General features: G+C 37.0%; 1 protein-coding gene across 2 annotated transcripts in view; it reads left to right on the plus strand.

The window, feature by feature from the left end:
- The window catches only part of PPIG (peptidylprolyl isomerase G), a 53,188-nt gene that overhangs the window by 17,238 nt on the left and 9,746 nt on the right, over positions 1–26,204 (plus strand). For both annotated transcript variants that reach the window (XM_044242289.1, XM_044242290.1), the window contains exons 2-9: positions 364–411; positions 709–786; positions 878–952; positions 1,954–2,061; positions 2,867–2,911; positions 3,927–4,014; positions 10,176–10,205; positions 10,293–10,432. In XM_044242289.1, the coding sequence (XP_044098224.1) occupies positions 726–786; positions 878–952; positions 1,954–2,061; positions 2,867–2,911; positions 3,927–4,014; positions 10,176–10,205; positions 10,293–10,432 (547 nt within the window). In that variant the 5' untranslated portion in view covers positions 364–411; positions 709–725. The remainder of the gene's footprint in view (positions 1–363; positions 412–708; positions 787–877; positions 953–1,953; positions 2,062–2,866; positions 2,912–3,926; positions 4,015–10,175; positions 10,206–10,292; positions 10,433–26,204) is intronic.

Consider the following 26,204-nt stretch of genomic DNA (forward strand, 5'->3'; position numbering starts at 1 on the left):
TTTACCCTGTCATATCCTACCACATATCATGGCTGAAATATCCTTCAAATAAATGTCTCATTAAAGAATGTTAAATAATAGTGATCTGCTATGTAGATAGAAGTGTTTACAGAGTATCTCACCTATTGGTATTTTTTTGTGTCTACACTAGCATATCAGTAAAGTCTCTTGCTTATGATCAGAAAATAGCCTCATATGTTGTAATGTTGTGATTTTACTCAGAGTGGAAAGATACCATATATTACTATTGTTAAAATATCCCATTTTCTTCCTTGATAATTTATTTTTGTTGCATTTTAGGAATTTTAATGTTTTTCTTTTTAAAGCACCATTTTAATCAAAACTCTCCTTTTTGTTTTCAAGGAGCAAAAGGATTGGATTAGTCTGCCCTTGATTTTTCTCTGTTTAAAGGTAATCTGATTGAGTTCACTAATCATACAGACTTAGTACAATTTTCTGTGTGGGTGGCAATCTATATTCAGTGGTTAAAATAGAATTTTATAATATTATGGCTGAGGTTTTGTTATTTGTTTTTTGTTTTTGTCTTTAATGTTTCACAAAGTGCAGTCTAATCTCTTAAAAAAAAATGTCGATTTAAGTTCAAACTACATTTTTAGTTTGTGTTCCAGGATTTTTTTTTCCCCTAGAAATTTATAAGAAATTTTTGCTGTTTTGGTCTGTTTGCCTGAAACTGTATTTTATTCATAGATTGAAGTATTGGAGCCATGGGAATAAAGGTTCAGCGTCCTCGATGTTTTTTTGACATTGCGATTAATAATCAACCTGGTAAGAAAATTAATCTTCCCATGTAACATTTATAAATGAATATTTAATATTAAAAATTAGTAAAGTATAAACGAGCTTTCTTCTTTTTCAGCTGGAAGAGTTGTCTTTGAATTATTTTCTGATGTGTGCCCAAAAACATGCGAGAACTTTCGTTGTCTTTGTACAGGTTTGTTGACATTTTTTTTCTTTTTTCTTTTTAAGAGTTTTTTTTTTTTTTTTAATTCTATTTATTTATTTATTTATTTAGTCAGAGAGAGAGAGAGTGCAAGCACAAGCAGGCAAGGTGTTAGGCAGAGGCAGAGAGAGAAGCAGGCTCCCTGCTGAGCAAGGATCCCGAGGCAGGTCTCAGTCTCAGGACCCTGGGATCATGACCTAAGCTGAAGGCAGTAGCTTAACCTACTGAGCCACCCAGGTGTCCCATTTGTTGACATTTTTGGTTGGCCTAAAAGTAGTACCATTTGACTATAGTTTTAATTTTTTTATTTAACATATTTTAATTTTCTTTATGCAGATTATGTACCATTGACCAAGATATGAAAGTAATATATTTTTCTTCATTTAGAGTGAGGGAGAGAACCTTAAGCAGCAGAGCCCAATCGGGTGCGGGGGTGGGGGGGTCAGTCCCATGACCCTAAGATCACAGTCTGAGCTAAAACCAAGAGTCGGATACTTTAACCGACTGAGCTATTCCAGATACCCCATGAAAGTAAATTTTAGAAAATACCACTTGTAATGGGATTTTATTTTTAAAGATTTTATTTTTTTATTTGACTGAAGAGCTCACAAGTAGGCAGAGCAGCAGGCAGAGAGGGGGGGGGGACCAGGCTTCCCACTGAGCAGAGAGCCCGATGCTGGCCTCAATCCCAGGGCCCTGAGATCGTGACCCAAGTCAAAGGCAGAGGCTTAACCCACTGAGCCACCCAGGCACCCTTCTAATCAATCTGAGATTGATTTCTATATTTCTATACTCTGCAGGAAAAACATGGATGATTTTTAAATGAATTAAAAAAAGAATTCCTAAGGGGAGAGGAAATTTTATAGTTTAGAAACATCTACATAGTTTAAGAGATGTGTATATTACAGGGAAAAGTTTTCATCATTTTACTTTAATACTGCTTCCTTAACTTCCTTTCTACTAAATGGCCAACTAATTTTTCTTCTCTGTAGGTGAAAAGGGGACAGGGAAATCAACTCAGAAGCCATTACATTATAAGAGTTGTCTTTTTCACAGAGTTGTCAAAGATTTTATGGTTCAAGGTGGTGACTTCAGTGAAGGTAAGACTGAAAATCATGTATACTTTGTTAAGTATCATAGATTTTAAAGTTAGACAAGTCTGTGAAATACTCAAATAGACAAAAAGAAGGAAGCAGGTAGGAATAATTTTACTTTTGATGAATGAAGTAATTTCAGAAATTTGCTTCTGGATAAAAAATAATTCTGTATTCATCTCTTAGTAACCTATCAGTATGTGTGTTTGGTCTTGTCAAAACTAGTAATCCTTAACTACAGTATAGTTTATACCTATACTTTTATTTATGTTTTATTTTTTTAAGGATTTGTTCTTATTTATCAGAGAGCATAAGCAGGAGAAGCGGCACACAGAGGGAGAAGTAGGCTCTCTGCTGAGCAAGGAGCCTAGTGCAGGGCAGGATCCCAGGATCCTGGGATCATACCTGAGCCAAGGGCAGATGCTTAATCAGTTGAGCCACCCAAGCACCCCTAGTTTTTACCTATACTTTTAAATTGTAAAAACAAACTATTTTTAAAGATGCTTTGGAAAAAATCTAATTTTTGTTCAAAGGTCTACATAATCATTAGAATCTGAATGTTCTTTTTTTCCCACATATCTTAATAGGCCTTGTCACATTTTTGCTCTTGTATCGAAGGGGAAAGAAAGTAATTTGGGATCTTGTCAGTATTGAATTTAAATTAGTATCTTTCAGGATATCCTGTGAGCCTTTGAGTATTTTTGATTTGAAGTCATTTGAGCACCTACTTTGTAGGAAGTATTTTCTTTAGGCGACATCTTCAAAAAGATTATTGTTTTGAGAGTTTGAGTCTTGTATTTTTCATCCTTAGGAAATGGACGAGGAGGGGAATCCATTTATGGAGGATTTTTTGAAGGTAAAGATGTTTACATTTAAATTTTATCTTTAATGTTTTCTGTGTTAATTTTCTCTATTGAATCAGTTAATTTTCTTGTGAAAAATTTATGTGATAGATTTTCTTATAGAGATAGGAATTTTTGTGTGTTGAGGATATTAATGCACCATGTTATTTGAAGCGTTTCAATGGTCTGTAATAAAATTTTGGAAGTATAGTGCTAGAATGGGAACTTCCATAGCTTAATCTTAATTTTTTTTTTAAATCTTAATTTTTATTAAAAGATTTAGCAGTATTTCATAGTAACAGTATCCACATGCTTAGTGGGTAAACTTTCCTATGCACTTTTAAAAAATCTCTTTAACTTATTAAACTTCGGCTATAATGTTTTTTCTCAACTTTTTAAGTTTTCTCTTATTTTTTTTTGATGTGAAGATCATTTGAAAGAAATATAAACATGAAGTTGGAAATAATTTCATATTTCCCATCTTTCACATTAGGGATTAAGTGACATTTTGTTTCACATTCCACTTGCATTGTTCCCATATTCTAATCCAAGATTGGAAGGCAAGCTGCTCTACAATAAATGATGCTGTGGCAGAGATTAAGTTAATGAGTGCCTCTCTGTGTTTAAAATAGTATATGTGCCTTTTTGTGCTCAAAAATGAAACAGATGAAATGTAAAAGATTTCTGTCTGGTTTCTTTCTCTTGCTTTTTAAGGAACATTTTATTTTTTGCTTGAATAATCAAAGCTGTGTTGTTTTTTTCAAAAAAAAATAGACATGCAAATGGAAAGGAAGGGGGTTGATAATAGTATTTGGAATTTTAGCAAAGGATTGAAAATTAGAAATATTTTTATCTAAAAAGATGGGAGAGGGAGCTAGTTAATATTTGATTCTCTCTTATTTTAACCTGACTTGTCTAAATTTTATCTGGTGCTAAAGAGCACATATGAACAAAAGAAATGAAGCATGAAAATGAAATTTTTCTGGAGGTTCTATCAGTAATGTAACTGAAAACTTTGTTTTTCTGTAGATGAGAGTTTTGCTGTTAAACACAACAAAGAATTTCTCTTGTCTATGGCCAACAGAGGGAAGGATACAAATGGTTCACAGTTCTTCATGTAAGTATCGGTGCCATGATCATTTAAAATATCCCTTCTTATGGTGTGTCATTTCTCATTGATCACTAATAAAGGGATCCATAATGGGGAAATTTTTTGAAATGAGGAGAACAATGAATTGTTGAAGAGAGTTGAAGAGAGTGGGTTAAGCCTCTGCCTTCGGCTCAGGTCATAATCTCAGGGTCCTGGGATGGAGCTCCGCATCGAGCTTTCTATTCAGCAGCGAGCCTGCTTCCCCCTCTCTCTGCCTACTTGTGATCTTTCTCTGTCAAATAAATAAATAAAATTAAAAAAAAAAAAAAAAAGGAAAGAAAAAGCTGTTCCTTAGAATGGCAGCTAATAAAGGTAAAAGGAATGATAGAAAATTTGCCATTTTGCATTCATCTCAGTAATAATTGATTAAGAGTTATCTATTTAGAGGGTAAATTTAATAATAGGATATTTATAGAGTATCTCTTTATAAATTACATGATTACAAAGAGTAGAATACAGTTGATCCTTATTAGTCAGAGATTTTGTATTTGTGAATTCACGTACTCACTAAAATTTGTTTATAACCTCAAAGTCAGTATTCTTGATGCTCTCCAATTGTGACCCCCCCCAAAATTTTGACCAGCGCTCTTGTCAACAATATGTGTTTTTTTATTATGTCCTGTGGATACAGATTTATTCTCCTCTTCAGTAGCCTTGAACTCTCCTACTCTCAGAGGAACTTAATCTGTAAGCACCATATGGATTATTCCAGGGTTTTACTATTCCATATTTATAACTCCCTTCAACAGTGAGAAACTTGGCTCCCGTTATTTCAGAATTTGTACCCATTTGCTGAGTCCTAGACTAGAAAATCACAATTCTATACTACTGTGAAAAGTAACCTATTCACTAGCGTTTCTGTTTATTTATAGCTATTTTTAGTTTTAGATTGAGAGTATGTAGTTAAAATAATTGTTTAAAAGTGACTTGCATTAGTGCATTTTGGTGTGATTCTGTGATTTTGTGACTCAAAATATGTTAGGTTCATTTGTTTATGAGTATATTTTGTTCTCTCACCTGGTTTTGATTTTTTTGTTTTTTTGTTTGTGTTTGTTTGTAAAACAGTATGTGATTCAAAAAGAATGCCTCTGAAACTGTCATTCCCACCTAACTCTTCACCCCATTGTCATTCCCCATTTTTTCACCCTCTGTTCCCACCCATCCATTTTAGTAACCAGCCTCATTAGATTCTGGTTTATCTTCCTGTACTTTTTTTCTTTTAAGATTTTATTTATTTATTTGGAAGAGAGAGAACGAGTGGTGGTGAGGGATGGGGCGGGGAGAGAAAGAAAGAGAAGCAGACTCACTGCTGAACAGGGAGCCTCATGAGGGGCTTGATCCCAGGACCTGGAGATCATAACCTGAGCTGAAAGCAGACGCTTAACTGACAGCCACACAGGCACCCCTTCCTATTTTTTTTTTTTAATAAAGATAAGCACAGATACATATATATTATTTTCCTCTTTTTCTTACACGATAGATAGCATATACTATATACCGTGTTTTGCTCTTTTCACTTACCACTATATCCTGGAAATCATTCCATGTCATTACATAGAGATCCTGTTCATTTGTTTTTGCAGCTGCATAATATTGTGTGAATATACTCTGGTTGATTAAACCAGTTGTTGGGGATTTTTCTGATTTTTTAAATGAAAACAATTTATATTGTGTTGGTTGTAGAAAAAATTAGAACACAGGTAATAAGAACATTCCCATCCCCAGGGTATCTTTCTCTGCATTTGAAATGAAAGTAAATGTGGCATACAGGGATGTCTGAGTGGCTCAGTCGGTTAAGTGTCTGCCTTTGGCTCAGGTCATGATTCCAGGGTCCTGGGATAGAGTTCTGCATTGGGCTTCTTGCTCAGTGGGGAGCTTGCTTCTTCCTCAGCCTGCTGCTCCCCCTGCTTATGTACTCTCTCTCTTTCCCTGACAGATAAATAAAATCCTAAATAAGTAAATGTTGCATATATTCTATAATCAACTTTTGGATACGGTATAAATTCTGCACAGCACTAAGTATTAACATTTTTAATAACTATATGTGACTCCATTGTTTGGATGTATTATGCTTTATTTACCTAATTTTTAAACATTTGACTCGCTTCTTTGTTTTCGAACTGTTGCAGTGAACATTGTTATACCTGTTTGATGCATTTTTAATTATTTTACATAAACTGCTAGGAGTTTACTTAGTGAAATGTTTACACTTTTTTTTTTTTAAGATTTTATTTATCTGAGAGAGAGAACACAACCAGAGAGGAGGGACAGAAGTAGAGGGAGAAGGGGGCTTGATCCCAGAATCCTGGGATCATGACCCGAGCCAGTCAGATGGTTAACCATTTAAGCCACCCAGGCACCCCTGTTTGTGCATTTTTAAGCCTTTGCAGGTTTATTGCTACTGGACTCTGGTATCAGCAGTATGCAAAGTTCCACTGTCACCAGATTCTCAACAACACTTAGTATTATCATTTGTTTTCCTTTTTCTTTTCTTTTTAAGAAAAATCCTTTCTGTGCTAACCAAAACCTCTCTGTTAAGTTTATATAATCTTTCATGTATATTTTCAGAACCTTCCCTCTATATGTTGATTTTTCCTTATCTCTTAATTTCCAGGTAGCCCTTCTTTAATTTGTGTGTTATTGTTTGTTTTTTGTTTTTTGTGTTTTTTTTTTAATATTTCATTTATTTATTTGTCAGAGAGAGGGAGAGAGAGAGCACACAAGCAGGCAGAGAGGCTGGCAGAGGCAGAGAGAGAAGCAGGCTCCCTGCCGAGCAAGGAGCCCATGTGGGACTCGATCCCAGGACTCTGGGATCATGACCCAAGCCGAAGGCAGTGGCTTAACCCACTGAGCCACCCAGGCGTCCCTGTGTGTTATTGTTTTTAAAGGAGAAAAACATCAGTTTTTAATCTTAAATTATTTTTTATTGTGGCAATGCATATGATATAAAATTTGCCATTTTAACCATTTTTAAGTGTATAGTTATATTAATTATATTCACAATACTGGAGCTGTTACCACTGTATCCAAAACTATTTCATTGTCCCAGAAATTAACCCATTTCTTTTTACCCTCAGCCCCTGGTAACCTCTATTTTCTATCTATGTGCATTTCCCTATTCTAGAGAAACAAGCAGAACTGTACAATATTTGTCCTTATGTGTCAAGCTTATTTCATTTAGCATGTTTTCAAGGTTCAACCATGTTGTTGCATGTATCAGAACTTTTTCCTTTTTATGGCTGAATATCACTCCATTGTGTGTACATACCATGTTTAGTTTATCCATATGCATCTGTTGGTGGACATTTGGGTTGTTTCCACCTATTGGCTATTACGAAGAGTGCTGCAGCAAACATTGGCATACCCATATTTGTGTGAGTCCCTTCTCAATTTTAGGTGTATACCAAGAAGTGGAATTGCTGAATCTTATGGTAATTCTGTAGTTAGTTTTGTGAGGAGCCACTGAACCGTTTTCCACATCATTTCACATTCTTACCAACACTCTACAAGAGTTGTAGTTTTTGTACTCCTCGTCAATACTTTTTTTTTTAAATAACCAATCTGGGAATGACCATGAAAATAAGAGTATTGGTTTAGGGGTTACAGGTAAATTCTGGAGAGCAGGTGAACTTGGCAAATGTATCTCTGAAGCAAAGGTTGACTAAATGTAAATGTGAATTGTATATATACATTGAATGTAAATATGTAATACAAATACATATATACACATAGGTTTTTATATCTCTAGATGGTTTAAGCAGGTTCAGTTGAGCATAGCTGTTAGAGTCAGAAAACAATAATAGGTTGGTTGTAAAAGTAAGATGATCTTTCAAAAATACATTGATATGTTTGAATTTTTTTCATTAGTATTGTGTGGACTTTAACCAAAGCTTAGCTTAAATTGTGTTCCTTCTTCCAAACTTCTAATGCCTTTCTTGATGATTCTTTAAAATAATAAATGAGGGGCTCCTAGGTGGCTCAGTGGGTTAAAGCCTCTGCCTTTGGCTCAGGTCATGATTCCAGGGTCCTGGGTTTGAGCCCCACATCAGGCTCTCTGCTCAGCAGGGAGCCTGCTTCCCTTCCTCTCTCTGCCTGCCTCTCTGCCTGCCTACTTGTGGTCTCTGTCAAAAAATAAATAAAATATTTAAAAAATAATAATAATAAATGATATACAATGCTCATCTTCAGTTGTTATAGCAGTATGTCTTCATAGCTACTCAAATACCAGTCTTTTTTTTTTTTTTTAATTTTTTATTTGACAGAGAGAGATCACAAGTAGGCAGAGAGGCAAGCAGAGAGAGAGGAGGAAGCAGGCTCCCTGCTGAGCAGAGAGCCCGATGTGGGACTCGATCCCAGGACCCTGAGATCATGACCTGAGCCGAAGGCAGCGGCTTAACCCACTGAGCCACCCAGGCGCCCTCAAATACCAGTCTTAACTATAGAGCTTTAAGCAATATATAGAGTGGAAAAAAGAATTTTAAAATATTATTTATTTGTTGGACTTTTTGCTTACTTTGAGTTTGGTCCAAAGTTTTCTGTTTTTTTTTTTTTTTTTAAAGATTTTATTTGTTTGACAGGGAGAGAGAGAGAGTGCGCCACAAGCAGGGAGAATGACAGTGCGGGAGAAGCAGGACCCTGGGATCATGACCTGAGCCAAAGGCAGGTGCTTAACCAGCTGAGCCATCCAGGCATCCCAAGTTTTGTCCAAAGTTTTAATCCAGATCTCTTTCTTCATTGTGAAGTTTCCTTGTTTATCAGGGCTAAAAAATTCAAAAGTCCTCAGGTCTTAGGCAAGTAAAATAAGCAAATAAAGCCTGCTGGGAAAAGAACCTAAACTATTAATCCATGTATTAAAAAGACAAGGATAATCAACCTGACCCATTATTGCCACATGCCAGGTGCCCCACCTTCCAGCTTTCCAAAAAAGGTCTGAAATCTGGACTTTTATGTGAAAGTATCCAAAATTTTGAATCTTGGCAACTAATTGAAAATTTTATAAACACTGTAAGGACTCTTTCTTTTCTGGTCCCAACAGAACATGTGTGAGGACCTTCTAAATATTATCCATAGGGAGTACGTTTCAAGACCCCCCTAGTGGATGCTTGAAACTGCAAATAAAGTTTAGGTTATAAGTTAGGGATAGTAAGAGATTAACAACAAAAGTAATAAAATAAAGTAGTTATACTAATACACTGTAACAAAGGTTACATATTAAGGTGGTCACTGTAAAAATATCTTACTGTACTCATCCTTCTTGTGATGATGTGAGATGATAAAATGCCTACCTGATGAAATGAAGTGAGGTGAAGGGTGCCTATGTGGCGCAGTTGATTAAGCATCTGCTTTCAGCTCGAGTCATGATTCTGGGGTCCAGGGATTGAGCCCCATGTCAGGCTCCCTGCTAAGCGGGACACCTGCTTCTCCCTCTCCCTCAGCCTGCTGCTCCCCCTGCATGGGCTCTTTCTATCTGTCAAATAAATAAAATCTTTAGAAAAAATGAGATGAGGTGACTAACAGGCATTGTGACATAGTATTAGGCTACTATTGAACTGACAGTATGTGAAGAGGATTGTCTGCTTCTGGACTGCGATTGACAGCAGTTGACTATAGGTGACTGAAACAGTGGAAAGCAAAACCCATGGATAAGGGGGTGACCTATGCTTTAACTGTTTAAAATGTTAAGGTTGAAAAGCACTATAATTTACATTTAAACCTATAAGCTGGTAGAATCTTTTGATAAATTATGGTCTGTCCATACAATAGAACATTATAGAACTGTAGAACTTCGTACACCTATGAATATTCAGTAAGAATCCAGTCACATGCAAGAAACATAGATGGATAGAAATGACAGCAAAATGTCAACTTTAATTACATGTAAGTTTTCAGCAATGAGTAGGTATTCATTTTATTATCAGAATAAGTTTTTGAAAACAGATTATGTAAAAGCCATCTTGCATTATTTGTTATACTTAAGGTTAATGTAATAAGATTCTATTATGTTAAAATATCATATGATTTCTTTGCAACTTTGTTTCCAATGCAGTTATTTTCTTTTCCTTTTTAGAGATGCTAACTTTGTTTTTCTCTGACTTTGTTTTTATTCTTCTATCTGATGACTTCCAAAGAACAACGAAGCCAACTCCTCATTTAGATGGGTAAAGATTATTTTTATTTTTTGACCATTTTAAATTAATGTTAAAATTAAAAGCTGTTATTTGATCATCTTACAATTGACTGTTTAGGCATCATGTTGTTTTTGGGCAAGTGATATCTGGTCAAGAAGTTGTGAGAGAGATAGAAAACCAGAAAACAGATGCAGCCAGCAAACCATTTGCTGAGGTGCGGATACTCAGTTGTGGAGAGCTAATTCCCAAATCTAAAGGTAAGAAAACAAGTATATACTTCTGGTAATTCTTATACATGCAAAATGAACAGAGACATTCTAAATAGTTGGCATGAAATTTATGCTAATATGAATATAATTATCAGGCATTTTTGTTTTTTAAATGTATTTTATCTTTATACTTTGTTCATTTACCATGGAATCACTTAATTTTCTCAGTACTTGCTGTAATTTATCCTTCCACTTTGTTTTGGTTTTTTGACGGTAGTTGTCTAAATAGCATGATAAATAAATACTCTTCTAGAGAAAGACAAAGTGAAGGGGAAGATAACAGTTGAAGAGAATAACATAGACTACGAAACTGGGGAATAAATTATTTTCCCTTCATGCATTCCTGAGATTTGAGAAGCACCTGGCATTTTTGAGAAACTTCTTAGACCAGAACTTTTGAAGTTAACATGACCAGTAGTTTGATATGATATTATCTGAATGGTAAGAACTTTGTTTTAAGTGAGTATTTTAAGTGCTTATATTTGTGAAATATATAACTGCTACCATTTATTACAGATACTTGGTCTCTTATTCTAAAAATACAGGGTGAGATTACCTGTGGAGAAAGCAATAAAATAATAAATGGATTCTATTCTGCCCATTCTAACTAGTCTAGGAAGTAATAATACCAGTACTTAGTTTTTCATGTTTAACAAATGTGAGAGTCTTCTATAATTTTTTATGATCCTCACATCAACCCGGTAGTATTACCCCCATTTTACAGGTGAAGATGATTGGAAGGTTAAGTAGTTTACCACATCAGGGAGCTAAGCTTCAAACCTAAGGTTGCTGGCTCCAGATTTAGAACTTTTTTCTGTTATGTATTGCTAATGCAGTAAAGTCTTCAACAAATCCCTTTCAGAATTGCTGTAAGTAGAACATTCTGTTCTCAAGTTTTAGGTATACTAATTTCTTTGTGTCATTTAGAAATGTACACATTTGTTTTAATTAATTAATTAATTGATTGATTAATTTGACAGACAGAGATTACAAGTAGGCGGAGGGGCAGGCAGAGACAGAGAGGGAGAAGCAGGCTCCCCGCTGAGCAGAGAGCCCATGCGGGGCTGGATCCCAGGACCTGGGATCATGACCTGAGCTGAAGGCAGAGGCTTTAACCCACTGAGCCACCCAGGTGACCCCATTTGTTTTAATTTAAAAAGACCGGAGGTTGTCATAGAGAAGACTTATTTTTAGTTTTCTGTTTCTGTATTCCACTTTGGTTCAGATGATTTCATTCTCTGTCATATCAAGTATGTACCTTGTAAACCATTGCAGGAGTATGCTGCAGCTCATAATGGGAGTGTTTATATAACTTCTTGGTGTTCATGAGCCTGGCTATCTGTCTATATGTACAAACAACATGTATAATGTATGCCTTGTGTTTGTGAGGATCCAGTAAAGAATGAGGTATTACTGAATAACTTATTTTATTAGAAAACTAAAAACTAAAAAGCAATCTGTGATGTTTGCAAGTTTTGGACCCTGGTACAGATACTTATTTCTTCAGAGTGTTGTTAGTATAATTGGAACATTTTTGTTTAAGGCATTACTTCTTCCCATATCATCTAGGAAGTCTTTATCTTTTATTCTTTTTTTTTCTTGTAGTTTGTAGTCTGTAAGATCTCTTGTGCTAGGATCTATTCTCTGCTTATAAAAGTTAAGGATACTGTCGTTTATATATTTAGAAAGAAGTTGAGGTAATTAAAAAATATACCTTTTAAACCATAAGCAGTTATCATAGATTCTCTAATGAATTTGGTGTAAAGATTCTTTTGATAATAAAATGTCAGCACAATTTGAATATGTGCTGAAAGAGGAGGTGAATGACGGTCATTCTTTATATGTTGTTATTTATGTCTCATGTCTTTTTGATGTATTTTCACTTAATAGAGATAAATGCTAATTTTGCCTGTGCCATTATGACCAGGAAGTTGTGCCGAAAGTTGATGTAGTATCCTGCTGTGCTAAGGAAGCATACCTTGCCCTTATCATTCTCAGCAGTTGGGGGGGGCATACATTTGGCCCTTTATTAGTGTCTGCCCAGGAGTTCCTGAAAAGGTCAGATTTGTTTTGAGCCATAGCTTCCATTCCTGCTCTGTTCTGGACCATACTGTGGAAATATGAAAAGATTTTTATATTCGAGGCCACACAGTTTGGAGCCCGTTACCCTACAGTCCTTTAGTTACCATTCAGAATATTGGTTAGAATCGATTTTGTCATGCCTCTATATAATCTTTTTTTTTTTTGGTAGAGCCGTATCTCTCATCCAGTTTATAAACTGACGGCCTCTTTACAGTTTTAAATTGGAAACAGTTTCATGCAACACGGTGGTGTTCATCATCATTACATTTAAAACCTTGTTTGAGAGATTTACACCCCAGTTTAAAAAGAAATAAATACAGAATCTTTCTTTTCTTTTTCTAACTTCCTGAAAGAAAACAAAAAGACTTCTGAAGAATTCTGACTGTCTGGGCCCACCTGTATATTGTCTTGGTGAGTCTGGGCAATCTTCTTGGGCCTTTCTCCCTTTGCTATTGCAAGATTGGAAGTTCTGCTTTTTGTAGCTAGTTGGATGTGCCTGAGAAGGTTCACAGTCAAGAAGAACCTTCCCAAAGATGCAGAAATGGAACACTGAAGCTAATAAAAACTGTGTTTTTGTAGAGACTGTCATGGGGGAGAGTGGAGGATAGAACACAGACCACCAAAGAATGAAACCACTACCTCAGTCAAGGTACTTACTGGTTTTTCACAAGTTGGCAGGACCTCAGGTCATGGTCTTTTGAGAGCTTGCTGGAGTTGTTTAAATAGAGGTCTGTCTACCTTGACCATGCAACAAGAGAGGGGGACGTTGCTACATTACAGAAACACAAGTGCTGAGTTGGGGCAACATGACAATAAATAGTTATATGAGCAGAAATTCTGCATATATGTGGTAGGAAACATTGCCTGAGAATATACAAAGAACAGAGCAAGGGAAGCAGCTAGTGAATCTTGTACTCAGTAGATGGTAAAGAATACAGAGACTTATTTGTATAGCAACAAAATCCCTCCCATTCATTGCCCTTAATGTGGAATTGGGGGCAGTGGTGATGGCCCTTTTACTGAAAAATAATGAGATATTAAACTTAGCAAGTGTTAGATGAGACCAGTAATATGAAATGAAAATATCTACTGGAGACCTATTTTAGTAGTTCTGTTCTTTAATTTCTGTTCTGTTCTTGAACTGTATTTTGATAGTACCTTAGAAATGTACTTGAATACAAAGGTTTCACATGAAATTCATTGACGAAAAATCTATAGATCTTAAATAAAAATGAATAAGGCAGCATTTTTTTTTTTTTTTAACTTGAGACTTTTAGAAGCAAAATGTTCTGGAGCTTGTTTTATTTGTTTTTGTTCTTGTTTTACCTTAATACCATACTAATAGAGTCAAGACCTAATTAATAAGATTACACTACACCCTACCCTCACCCCCAAAATGGTCTGTGAATAGGTTTGGGAAGTTCTTTTTCCTGATGATAAGAAAACTACATAATCTAAAAAAATTATCCGGATGTGGCCCCGAAGTTGAAAGTGTTATTACTCTTTGTAATTCCTTTTCATCTATTGTGATTTTTAACTTGCCTTGTCATTTTGCTTCGAGCAGTGTTTAATTTGACCTTAAGAATACTTACATGTTTGTTACAGATACTTTGGAACAGATTGTTAAGTGGTTAGGCAAGTATAGGAGGATTTTCTGCAGGATCAAAACCTTGTTGTCCAACTTGAAAGTTTTAAAATATCTATAATTTTTAACTTTTTATTATTATTTTTTAAGATTTTATTTGAGAGAGAGTGAGCAAGAGTGAACACGAGTCAGGGGCAATGGGAGAGGGAGAAGCGGACTCTCCATTAAGCAGGGACCCTAACTCTGGGCTTGATCCCAGGACCTCAGGATCATGAACTCAGCTGAAGGAATCTGCTTAACCAACTGAGCCACCCAGACACCCCATTGTCTACAATGTTTTAAATTTTTATTTATTTATTTTTAAAGATTTTATTTATTTATTTGACAGACAGAAATCGCAAGTAGGCGGAGAGGCAGGCAGAGAGAGAGGAGGAAGCAGGCTCGCCACTGAACAGAGAGCCTGATGTGGGGCTTGATCCCAGGACCCTGGGATCATGACCTGAGCCGAAGGCAGACGCTTAACTGTCTGAATCACCCAGGTGCCCCAGTTAGTTGTCTTTTAGTTTTGTTGATTGTTTCTTTTCTGTGCAGGGCCTTTATATTTTGATGGAGTCTCAATAGTTTTTGCTTTTGTTCTCCTTGCCTCCAGAGACCTATCTAGAAAAAACATGCTATGGCTGATGTTAGAGAAATGACTGCTTATGCTCTCTTCTAGGATTTGTATGGCTTCAAAACTCATATTTAGATCCTTAATCCATTTTGAGTTTATTTTTGTGTACGGTGTTAGAAAGTGGTCTGGTTTCATTCTCTTCCATGTAGCTGTCCAGTTTTCCCAGTGCCATTTGCTGAAGACACTGTCTTTTTCCTGTTGTATATTCTTGCCTCCTTTGGCATAGGTTAATTGATCATATATAACTGCGGGTTTATTTCTGAACTGTATGTTCTGTACTTTTGATTTCTGTGTCTGTTTGGGGGCTACTACTATATTGTTTTGATTACTATAGCTTTGAAAATCTTGAAATTTGGGATTGTGATGCCTTCAGTTTGTCCTTTTTCAAGATTGTTTTGACTATTTAGGGTCTTTTCTGGTTCCATACCGATTTTAGGATTGTTTTTCCAGTTCTGTGAAAAAAATTACAAGTAGGCAGAGAGAGAGGAGGAAGCAGGCTCCCCACTGAGCAGAGAGCCCGACGTGGGGCTCGATCCCAGGACCCTGGGATCATGACCTGAGCCGAAGGCAGAGGCTTTAACCCACTGAGCCACCCAGGCGCCCCTATCATTGAAGTTTTTGAGTTTGCACCCCTTTCCCCATTTTTCCCATAAGCCATGTAGTTTTTATTGTGTAATTTTTCATACACAGCATAATGATTTATAGGAATATATAAGTTGTGTAACAGCGGAACTGACTTTACTTCTTGAAAGCCTTTCTGCTTTACTCTTGTGTTCCTTATACAATTTATAGTCAAGAGTTTCTAGAAAATTTACTACTTAAGTGTATATTTTCTGATGCTATTTGCTATTGAATGCACAACTTGTTGGTCTGATGTTCCAAATAGATCCTAAACTCTTTGAGGAAAAGTGCATGCCTTATAAGTTTACTATGGAACTTACCATGTACTCTACAGTCTTCATTCCTGCCATCATATTACATACCTATCTATATACTATTCAGTTAAACATACAGTTGACCTTTGAGCCACATTGGTTTGAACTCCATGAATCCATTTATACGTGGATTTTTTTTTTAATAAACATATAATGTATTATTAGCCCCAGGGGTACAGGTCTGTGAATCACCAGGTTTACACACTTCACAGCACTCACCATATCACACACCCTCCCCAATGTCCACAACCCCCCCACCCTCTCCCTACCCCCCTCCCCCCGGTCACCCTCAGTTTGTTTTGTGACAGTAAGAGTCTCTTATGGTTTGTCTCCCTCCCGATCCTATCCTGTTTTATTTATTCTTTTCCTACCCCCCACACCCCCAATGTTGCATCTCCACTTCAATTATCATATGATAATTGTCTTTCTCTGATTGACTTATTTCGCTAAGCATAATATCCTCTAGATCCATCCACATAGTCACAAATGGCAAGATTTCATTTCTTTTGATGGCTGCATAGTATTCCACATCTTCTTTATCCATTCATCTGTTGATGGACGTCTGTGTTCTTTCCATAGTTTGGCTATTGTGGACATTGCTGCTATAAACATTCGGGTGCATGTGCTCCTTCGGATCACTACATTTGTATCTTTAGGGTAAATACCCAATAGTGCAATTGCTGGGTCGTAAGGTAGCTCTATTTTCAACTTTTTGAGGAACCTCCATGCTGTTTTCTGGAGTGGTTGCACCAGCTTGCATTCCCACGAACAGTGTAGGAGGATTCCCCTTTCTCTGCATCCTCGCCTGCATCTGTCATTTCCTGACTTGTTAATTTTAGCCATTCTGACTGGTGTGAGGTGGTATCTCATTGTGGTTTTGATTTGTACATCACTAATGCCGAGTGATTTGGAGCACTTTTTCATGTGTGTGTTGGCCATCTAGATGTCTTCTTTGCAGAAATGTCTGTTCATGTCCTTTGGCCATTTCTTGATTGGATTATTTGTTCTTTGGGTGTTGAGTTTGATAAGTTCTTTTTAGACTTTGGATACTAGCCCTTTATCTGATATGTCGTTTGCAAATATCTTCTCCCATTCTGTCAGTTGTCTTTGGTTTTGTTAACTGTTTCCTTTGCTTTGCAAAAGCTTTTGATCTTGAGAAGTCCCAGTAGTTCATTTTTGCCCTTGCTTCCCTTGCCTTTGGTGATGTTCGGCCTTTTGGCTAAGATCAAGTGTGGTGATGTTCCTAAGAAGAAGTTGCTGTGACTGAAGTCGAAGAGGTTGCTGCCTGTGTTCTCCTCAAGGATTTTGATGGATTTCCTTTCTCACATTGAGGTCTTTCATCCATTTTCAGTCTATTTTCGTGTGTAGTGTGAGGAAATGGTCCAATATCACTTTTCTGCATGTGGCTGTCCAATTTTCCCAACACCATTTGTTGAAGAGACTGTCTTTTTTCCATTGAACATTGTTTCCTGCTTTGTTGTAGATTGGTTGAACATAGAGTTGAGGGTCTATTTCTGGGCTCTCTATTCTATTCCATTGATCTATGTGTCTGTTTTTGTGCCAGTACCATACTGTCTTGATGACGACAGCTTTGTAGTAGAGCTTGAAGTCTAGAATTGTGATGCCACCAACTTTGGCTTTCTTTTTCAATATTCCGTTGGCTATTAGAAGTCTTTTCTGGTTTCATATAAATTTTAGGATTATTTGTTCCATTTCTTCGAAAAAAAATGGATGGGATTTTGATAGAGATTGCATTAAATGTGTAGATTGATTTGGGTAGCATAGACATTTTCACAATAGTTGTTCTTCCGATCCATGAGCATGGAACATTTTTCCATTTCTTTGTGTCTTCCTCAGTTTCTTTCATGAGTACTTTATAGTTTTCTGAGTATAGATTCTTTGCCTCTTTGGTTAGGTTTATTCCTAGGTATCTTATGGTTTTGCATGCAATTGTAAATGGGATTGACTCCTTAATTTCTTTCTTCTGTCTTGTTGTTGTTGTAAAGAAATGCAACTGATTTCTGTGCACTGACTTTATATCCTGACACTTTACTGAATTCCTTTACAAGTTCCAGCAGATTTGGAGAGGAGTCTTTTGGGTTTTCCACATATAGTATCATATCATCTGCAAAGCGTGAGAGTTTGACTTCTTCTTTGCCGATTTGGATGCCTTTAATTTCTTTTAGTTGTCTGATTGCTGAGGCTAGGACTTCTAGTACTATGTTGAATAGCAGTGGTGATAATGGACATCCCTGCCATGTTCCTGACCTTAGCAGAAAAGCTTTCAGTTTTTCTCCATTGAGAACGATATTTGCAGTGGGTTTTTCATAGATGGCTTTGATAATATTGAAGTATATGCCCTCTATCCCTACACTTTGAAGAGTTTTGATCAGGAAGGGATGCTGTACTTTGTCAAATGCTTTTTCATTTGATATGATACTCTATTGATAACATATGATACTCTATTGAGAGTATCATATGGTTGTTGTTCCTTCTTTTATTAATGTATTGTATCACATTGATTGATTTGCGGATGTTGAACCAACCTTGCAGGCCTGGAATAAATCCCACTTGGTCATGGTGAATAATCCTTTTAATGTACTGTTGGATCCTACTGGCTAGTATTTTGGTGAGAATTTTCGCATCTGTGTTCATCAAGGATACTGGTCTGTAATTCTCTTTTTTGATGGGATCCTTGTCTGGTTTGGGGATTAAAACCAGATGCTGGCCTCATAAAATGAGTTTGAGGTTTTCCTTCTATTTCTATTTTTTGGAACAGTTTCAGGAGAATAGGAATTAATTCTTCTTTAAATGTTTGGTAGAGGGCTCCTGGGTGGCTCAGTGGGTTAGAACCTCGGCCTTTGGCTCAGGTCATGATCCCAAAGTCCTGGGATCGAGCCCCACATCGGGCTCTCTGCTCGTCAGGAAGCCTGCTTCCTCCTCTCTCTCTCTCCCTACCTGCCTCTCTGCCTACTTGTTATCTCTGTCAAATAAATAAATAAAATCTTAACAACAACAAAAAATGTTTGGTAGAATTCCCCTGGGAAGCCGTCTGGCCCTGGGCTTTTGTTTGTTTGGAGATTTTTGATGACTGTTTCAATCTCCTTACTGGTTATGGGTCTGTTCAGGTTTTCTATTTCTTCCAGTTCAGTTGTGGCAGTTTGTATGTCTCTAGGAATGTATCCATTTCTTCCAGATTGTCAAATTTGTTGGCGTGGAGTTCCTCATAATATGTTCTTACAATTGTTTGTATTTCTTCGTTGTTGGTTGTCATCTCTCCTCTTTCATTCATGAATTTATTTATTTGGGTCCTTTCTCTTTTCTTTTTTTTAAGTCTGGCCAGGGGTTTATCAATCTTATTAATTTTTTCAAAGAACTAGCTCCTAGTTTTGTTGATTTGTTCTGTTGGTTTTTTTGGTTTCTATTTCACTGATTTCTTCTCTGATCTTTATTATTTCTCTTCTGCTGGGCTTAGGCTTTCTTTGTTCTTTCTTCAGCTCCGTTAGGTGTACGGTTAGGTTGTATATTTGAGACCTTTCTTGTTTCTTGAGAAAGGCTTGTATCGCTATATATTTTCCTCTCAGGACTGCCTTTGCTGTGTCCCACAGATTTTGAACCATTGCGTTTTCATTAAATCATTCTTTGATTTCCTGGTTGACCCATTCATTCTTTAGAAGGATGCTGTTTAGTCTCCATGTATTTGGGTTCTTTCCAGATTTCCTCTTGTGATTGAGTTCTAGCTTCAGAGCATTGTGGTCTGAAAATACTCAGGGAATGATCCTAATCTTTTGATACCAGTTGAGACCTGGTTTATGACCCAGGATGTGATCTGTTCTGGAGAATGTTCCATGTGCACTAGAGAAGAATGTGTATTCTTTTGCTTTGGGATGGAATGTTCTGAGTATATCTGTGATGTCCATCTGGTCCATTGTGTTATTTAAGGCCTTTATTTCCTTGATGATCTTTTGCTTTGATGATCTGTCCATTTCAGTGAGGGGAGTGTTAAAGTCCCCTACTATTATTGTATTATTGTCAATGTCTTTCTTTGATTTTGTTATTAAATGGTTTATATAGTTGGCTGCCCCCACGTTAGGGGCATAGATATTTAAAATTGTTAGATTTTCTTGTTGGGCAGACCCTTTGAGTATGATATAGTGTCCTTCCTCATCTCTTATTATAGTCTTTGGCTTAAAATCTAATTGATCTGATATAAGGATTGCCACCCCAGCTTTCTTTTGATGTCCGTTAGCCTGGTAAATTGTTTTCTACCCCCTTACTTTAAATCTGGAGGTGTCTTTTGGTCTAAAATGAGTTTCTTGTAGGCAGCATATTAATGGCTTTTGTTTTTTTATCCATTCTGATACCCTGTGTCTTTTGATTGGGGCATTTAGCCCATTAACATTCAGGGTAACTATTGAGAGATATGAATTTAGTGCCATTGTATTGCCTGTAAGGTGACTGTTACTGTATATTGTCTCTGTTACTTTCTGATCTGCTACTTTTAGAGTGTTACTTTGCTTAGAGGACCCCTTTCAGTATTTCCTGTAGAGCTGATTTGGTGTTTGCAAATTCTTTCAGTTTTTGTTTGTCCTGGAAGCTTTTTATCTCTCCTTCTATTTTCAACAATAGCCTAGCTGGATATAGTATTCTTGGCTGCATGTTTTTCTCGTTTAGTGCTCTGAATATATCATGCCAGTTCTTTCTGGCCTGCCAGGTCTCTGTGGATAAGTCTGCTGCCAGTCTAATATTTTTACCATTGTATGTTGCAGACTTCTTGTCCTGGGCTGCTTTCAGGATTTTCTCTTTGTTGCTAAGACTTGTAAATTTTACTATTAGGTGATGGGGTGTGGACCTATTCTTACTGATTTTGCAGGGGTTCTCTGCACCTCCTGGATTTTGATGCTTGTTCTCTTTGCCATATTAGGGAAATTCTCTACAATAATTCTTTCCAATATACTTTCTACTCCCTTCTCTCTTCTGGAATCCCAATTATTCTAATGTTGTTTTGTCTTATGGTGTCACTTATTTCTTGAATTCTCCCCTCGTGGTCCTGTAGTTGTTTGTCTCTCTTTTGCTCAGCTGCTTTATTCTCTGTCATTTGGCCTTCTCTATCACTAATTATTTCTTCTGCCTCATTTATCCTAGCAGTAAGAGCCTCCATTTTTTTATTGCACCTTATTAATAGCTTTTTTTATTTCAACTTGGTTAGATTTTAGTTCTCTTATTTCTCCAAAAGGGGCTTTTATTTCTCTGGACAGTTTTTCTCTAATACCTTCCATGCCTTTTTCGAGCCCGGCTAGAACCTTGAGAATTGTCATTCTGAACTCTAGATCATTCTGAACTCATGACCTATTACCCATGTCTGTATTGATTAGGTCCCTAGCCTTCGGTACTGCCTCTTGTTCTTTTTTTTGTGGTGAGTTTTTCCACCTTGTCATTTTGTCCAGATAAGAATATATGAAGGAGCAAATAAAATACTTAAAGGGTGGCAAGGACCCCAGGAAAATGTGCTTTAACCAAATAAGAAGAGACCCCAAATCATGGGGGGGAGAAAGGGAGTAAAAAGAAGTTCAAAAAAGATAAAAAAAACCCAACAACAACAAAGAAAAAATATAAAAAAGAAAAAAGAAATATATATATATATATTAGACTGGTGCCTAGAACAGGGTCACCCACTTACTTTTGGGAGTATTTTGGTCTCCTAGAAGAAACTACCTCCCAAAATTTTAAAGAATGAAAAACGTATATAAGGGTAAACACAATGAAGGGATGGAATATGACTATAAAGATGAAAAAAATATATATTTTAAAAAATTTCTTAAAAAGGGAGTTGATAAGGTAAGTTGGTTGGGAGAATAGAGAAAAAGAAGGTGGAGAGAATTTTCTCGGGCTGGAGACTAGAAGAAGCGCAGTTCCAGATTTAGGGTGTATTTTGATCTATTAGAAGAAGTTGTACCCCAAATTTTTTAGAAGAAAAAATTCTATGTGTATACAAAAAATAAAGTTAGATACAATGAAGCATAAAATATGACTATAATAATGACGTTTCAAAAAAGATTAGTTTTTTTTTATGGAAGGTATTGTTAAGATAAACTAGTTAAAAATTTTAAAAGAGGAAAGGGTAAAAGTTTTTAAAAATTTAGCATAAGAAAAAAAATAAAATTAAAAAAAAATTAACCAACTTTGCCAGATTAAAGAATCATGGGGAGAAAGCCATAAATTCCATGCTTTGCTTTCTCCTTCTCTGGAATTCCGCTGTTCCTCTTGGTAAGTGAACTTGGTCTTAGCTGGATTTCCTGTTGGTCTTCTGGGGAAGGTTCCTGTTCTAGTGATTCTCAAGTGTCTTTGCCCGAGGCAGAATTGTACCGCCTACCAGGGGCCGGGCTAAGTAATCCCCTTGGGTTCGCTTTTGGGAGCTTTTGTTTTCTGAACGCTTTAGGTAGAGTTCCAGAGGTCAGGAATGAAAATGGCAGCCTCCCAATCTCCAGCCCGGAGGAGCTGAGAGTTTGGGGCCCCATTCCTCAGTGTGCCCTCAGAGAAAAGCACTTCATCACTCCCATCTCCCTGGCCACAGCTGCACTCTGAGCTCACCCAGCCTGTGACCAAGCATCTCTGTCTCTGGCACACAGCTCCGCCTGGAGTCTCTGAACCCTGCAGATCCCTGAGCTCTTCTGGGAACCCCACTCACAGAGCAGTGGCCTGTGCCACGGATTACGATTCAAGGTGACCCCGAGCTGAGAGCTCACTACTCAACTCTGTCTCTGTAGCCAGCTTCCCCGCTTTAATAACCTGCGAGCTCTGCGACACTCAGACACCCCCCATTTTTCTGTGACCCTGCGTGACCTGAGGCCACGCTGTCCCCATGTGGGCTTCATCCTGGCTTAGCCTCTGGAACAATGTCCCTCAGTGGAGCAGACTTTTAAAAGTCTTGATTTTGTGCTCCCTTGCTCTGCTGCTTGCCGGGAGCCGGCCCCTCCCCCCGAAGTCTATCTTTCCGTGGCTTTGTATTCACTTCTCTGCCGGTCCTACCTTTCAGAAAGTGGTTGTTTTTCTGTTTCTAGAATTGTTGCTCTTCTCTTCCATCTCCTGTTGTATTTGTAGGTGTTCTGAATGGTTTGATAAGCCATCTAGCTGATCTCCTGCTACCTGATGTCGTCTCAGCCTGCTACTTCACCATCTTGACTCCTTCCTCCTATACATGGATTTTTAAAAATATATAAATACAGTATAATACTGGTAAATGTGTTTTTCTTCCTTATGATTTTCTTAATATTTTTTCTCTCACTTATTTTTTTTAAAGATTTTATTTATTTATCTGACAGAGATCACAAGTAGGCAGAGAGGCAGGCAGAGAGAGAGAAAGGAATAAACAGGATCCCTGTTGAGCAGAGAGCCTGATGTGAGGCTCGATCCCAGGACCCTGGGATCATGACCTGAGCCGAAGGCAGAGGCTTTAACCCACTGAGCCACCCAGGCGCCCCTCTCTCGCTTATTTTAAGAATACAGTATACAGGGGTGTCTGGGTGGCTCAGTTGGTTAATCAGCTCTTCATTTTGGCTCAGGGTTGAGAGGTCAAGCCCCATATCAGACTCCATGCTGGGTGTGGAGCCTGCTAGAGTTTCTCTCTCTCTCTCCATCCCTCTGCTCCAACTTCTCTCTCTCCTCTTTTCCTTCTCTAAAAAGGTACAATAAAATAAAATATAGCATATAATCCATATAACCTACAAAATGTTTGTTGCTCAGCTATTTATATTATTGATAATGTTTCTGGTCAATAGTAGGCTATTGGCAATTAAGTTTCTGTGGAGTCAAAAATTGCACACGGAGTTTTGACTATACAGGGGTTTGGTCATCCATCTGGAAAGTATAAAGTTTCAGTCAGATTCACAATATGCCTAAATCATAGTTTTAAATTTAATTTAACACAGATTTGGAGACTCAGGATATATTCTGTTAGAACTAATACTGATTTTGGCATGTCCCTATATTTTGCCTTTTCACTCTTTTGTTCTTTAACTGCCATTTCTTTCTGAATCATTTTTTCTTCTTTTTTTTCTGAGCACATAATAGGAAAAGGACACAAAAACTAAATTTCACTTGTAAAATAATGACAACATTAGAAGTGGGAATTTTCATCAGGCTCTCTGCTCTGCAGGGAGCCTACTTCCTCCCCTCTCTCTCTCTCTGCGAGGCTCTCTGCCTACTTGTGATCTCTCTCTCTCTCTCTCTGTCAAATAAATAAATAAATAATCTTAAAAAAAAAAAAAAAGTGGGGGGCGCCTGGGTGTCTCAGTGGGTTAAGCCGCTGCCTTCGGCTTAGGTCATGATCTCAGGGTCCTGGGATCGAGTCCCGCATCGGGCTCTCTGCTCAGCAGGGAGCCTGCTTCCTCCTCTCTCTCTCTGCCTGCCTCTCTGCCTACTTGTGATCTATCTCTCTCTCTCTCTCTCTCTGTCAAATAAATAAATAAATAATCTTTAAAAAAAAAAAAAGAAGAAGAAGTGGGAATTTTTTTCCCAACCTTGGAGCTTTCTAAGCTTCCTTCCAAGGCATTTTTCCTAAAACATAGTTTATTTATAGTAGATGTCATCTGATATTCAGGCAGATTGTATTACCATTAAAAATAGTCATAAATCACTCTCTGGCATTTCATGTTATTGTGATAAGTTGCTTCATTCAGATGTTTTCTTGAAAAGTGATGTAGCTTAGTCAGTTCAGTGATTGCCTTCAGCTCGGATCATGATCCCCCAGGGCCCTGGTATTGAGTATTCATCAGGCTCCCTACTTGGCAGGGAGTCTGCTCCACCCTCTCTCTTTTACCCTGCTTGTGTGCTCGTGCGTGCTCTCTCTCTCTCTCTATCTCACTCTGTTGCTTGCTCTCAAATAAGTAAAATTTAAGGAAAAAAGTGGTATATGAACTAAATAATGGTCATTTGAAATACATTTAATACAGTGGGGAGATTAGGCTTATTTGTCAAACCTACTGCAATGTATTTATCATGGGAAAGAATCTCATTGCAAAAAAATGTAAGTTGGAACTGATAAATAAAGCTTTGTTAATCTGGTAAATCATGGTAATCAAAGTATTACTATGTTTATGTGAAATTTTACTTGCCTATTATGTGATCTCATGTTTAGAGTTACTCATTATGAATTTATTCCTTCAGTTTAAGTTTGATTACCTCCTACCCACCCACCCATCTCAGGTTTGTACTATATATAAGTAGGTGTTGCAGTTTGTTTATGTTTACATACCCATTCTGTGCTTCAGCCGGCAATAGTAGTCTTGGGTTCAGATTAACAGTTGGACTCATGAGACAAAATAGACTTTACTCAGCACTGACTTTATTTTCCTTTATAAAAGGATACAGGACAGGAACAGCATAGCTTGTACAACAGTATAGTAGAGATCTCATGATTTCCATGCAGAGCTTGCATATGTCCCAGGTATCTCATACTTGTTATATTCATGATCCTGAGGAACATGACTGTGTGATGAAGCCTTTACCTCAGGTCCCTTCACCTTCCCGCCTCCTCCCCCTTCACCTTTTATACCTTATTCCCATTCTCCAGTGCAACAGCATCTTAACTGGTACTGGAAAAACAATCTTGGCAGTGAACTGCAAATCCTGGATAAAGTACATAGTAACTTCAGCCAGACTGTCATTTATCTTATAATTAGTACACTCCTATAAATGCTGAGGTAAGAGTTTCAAGAATGATTTGGCCAACTGCTAGGTCCTCAGGTGCTCCTTCGGCTAAAGGAAAGGCTATAAACCAATTGTTAACCCTTTGAGTTAAGGTCTGCAATCAACCAGCAGTCAGTACAAAGACGGATGTTCTATGTCCTCTGATTTTTTTCTTTAATCCTGGAAAATACTAATATATTATACAGAAGTGGTTGAAGTTGTATAACCAAACAAGTGTTCATTACGCAGCTTCAACAAGTAAGTCATGGCCAGTCTCATTCTACCTAAGCCCTGGCCTGTTCTCCCTTTCTTGTAATTTTGAAGGATATTCTAGGCATAACATTTTATTGATAAATATTTCATTATTGGTCTGTAAAAAAATGATTCTTAAAAAAATCATAATCATAATGTACACAAACATATATTCCTAAATGTTCCTGTCACTGTTAAAATTTCTACTTGTTTCATTAATGTTGTTATTTTAATGATTTAATTTGAATCCATTGGGGTTGTGTGATTTTTTGTTTGTTTTAAATAAATTTCTGCTGCCATCTCTTTTGTTAGTTTAGATTTATTTGTTGAACAAGCTAGGTCATTTGTCCTGTAGTATTTTCCATTATTGCACACATTAGATTATACTGATTGCATCTTTGTTACATAATTTGTTCTTTCTTGTCTCTATTTCATATGACTTTGTAGTTAAGTCTAGAAAGTGGATCAGATGCAGCTTGGATGGATTTATATATTTATTTATTTAGTGTTTTTTAAAGATTTTATTTATTTATTTACTTATTTGACAGA

Source organism: Neovison vison, chromosome 3 (assembly GCF_020171115.1).
Source record: "Neovison vison isolate M4711 chromosome 3, ASM_NN_V1, whole genome shotgun sequence".
Classification (NCBI taxonomy): Eukaryota; Metazoa; Chordata; class Mammalia; order Carnivora; family Mustelidae; genus Neogale; species Neogale vison.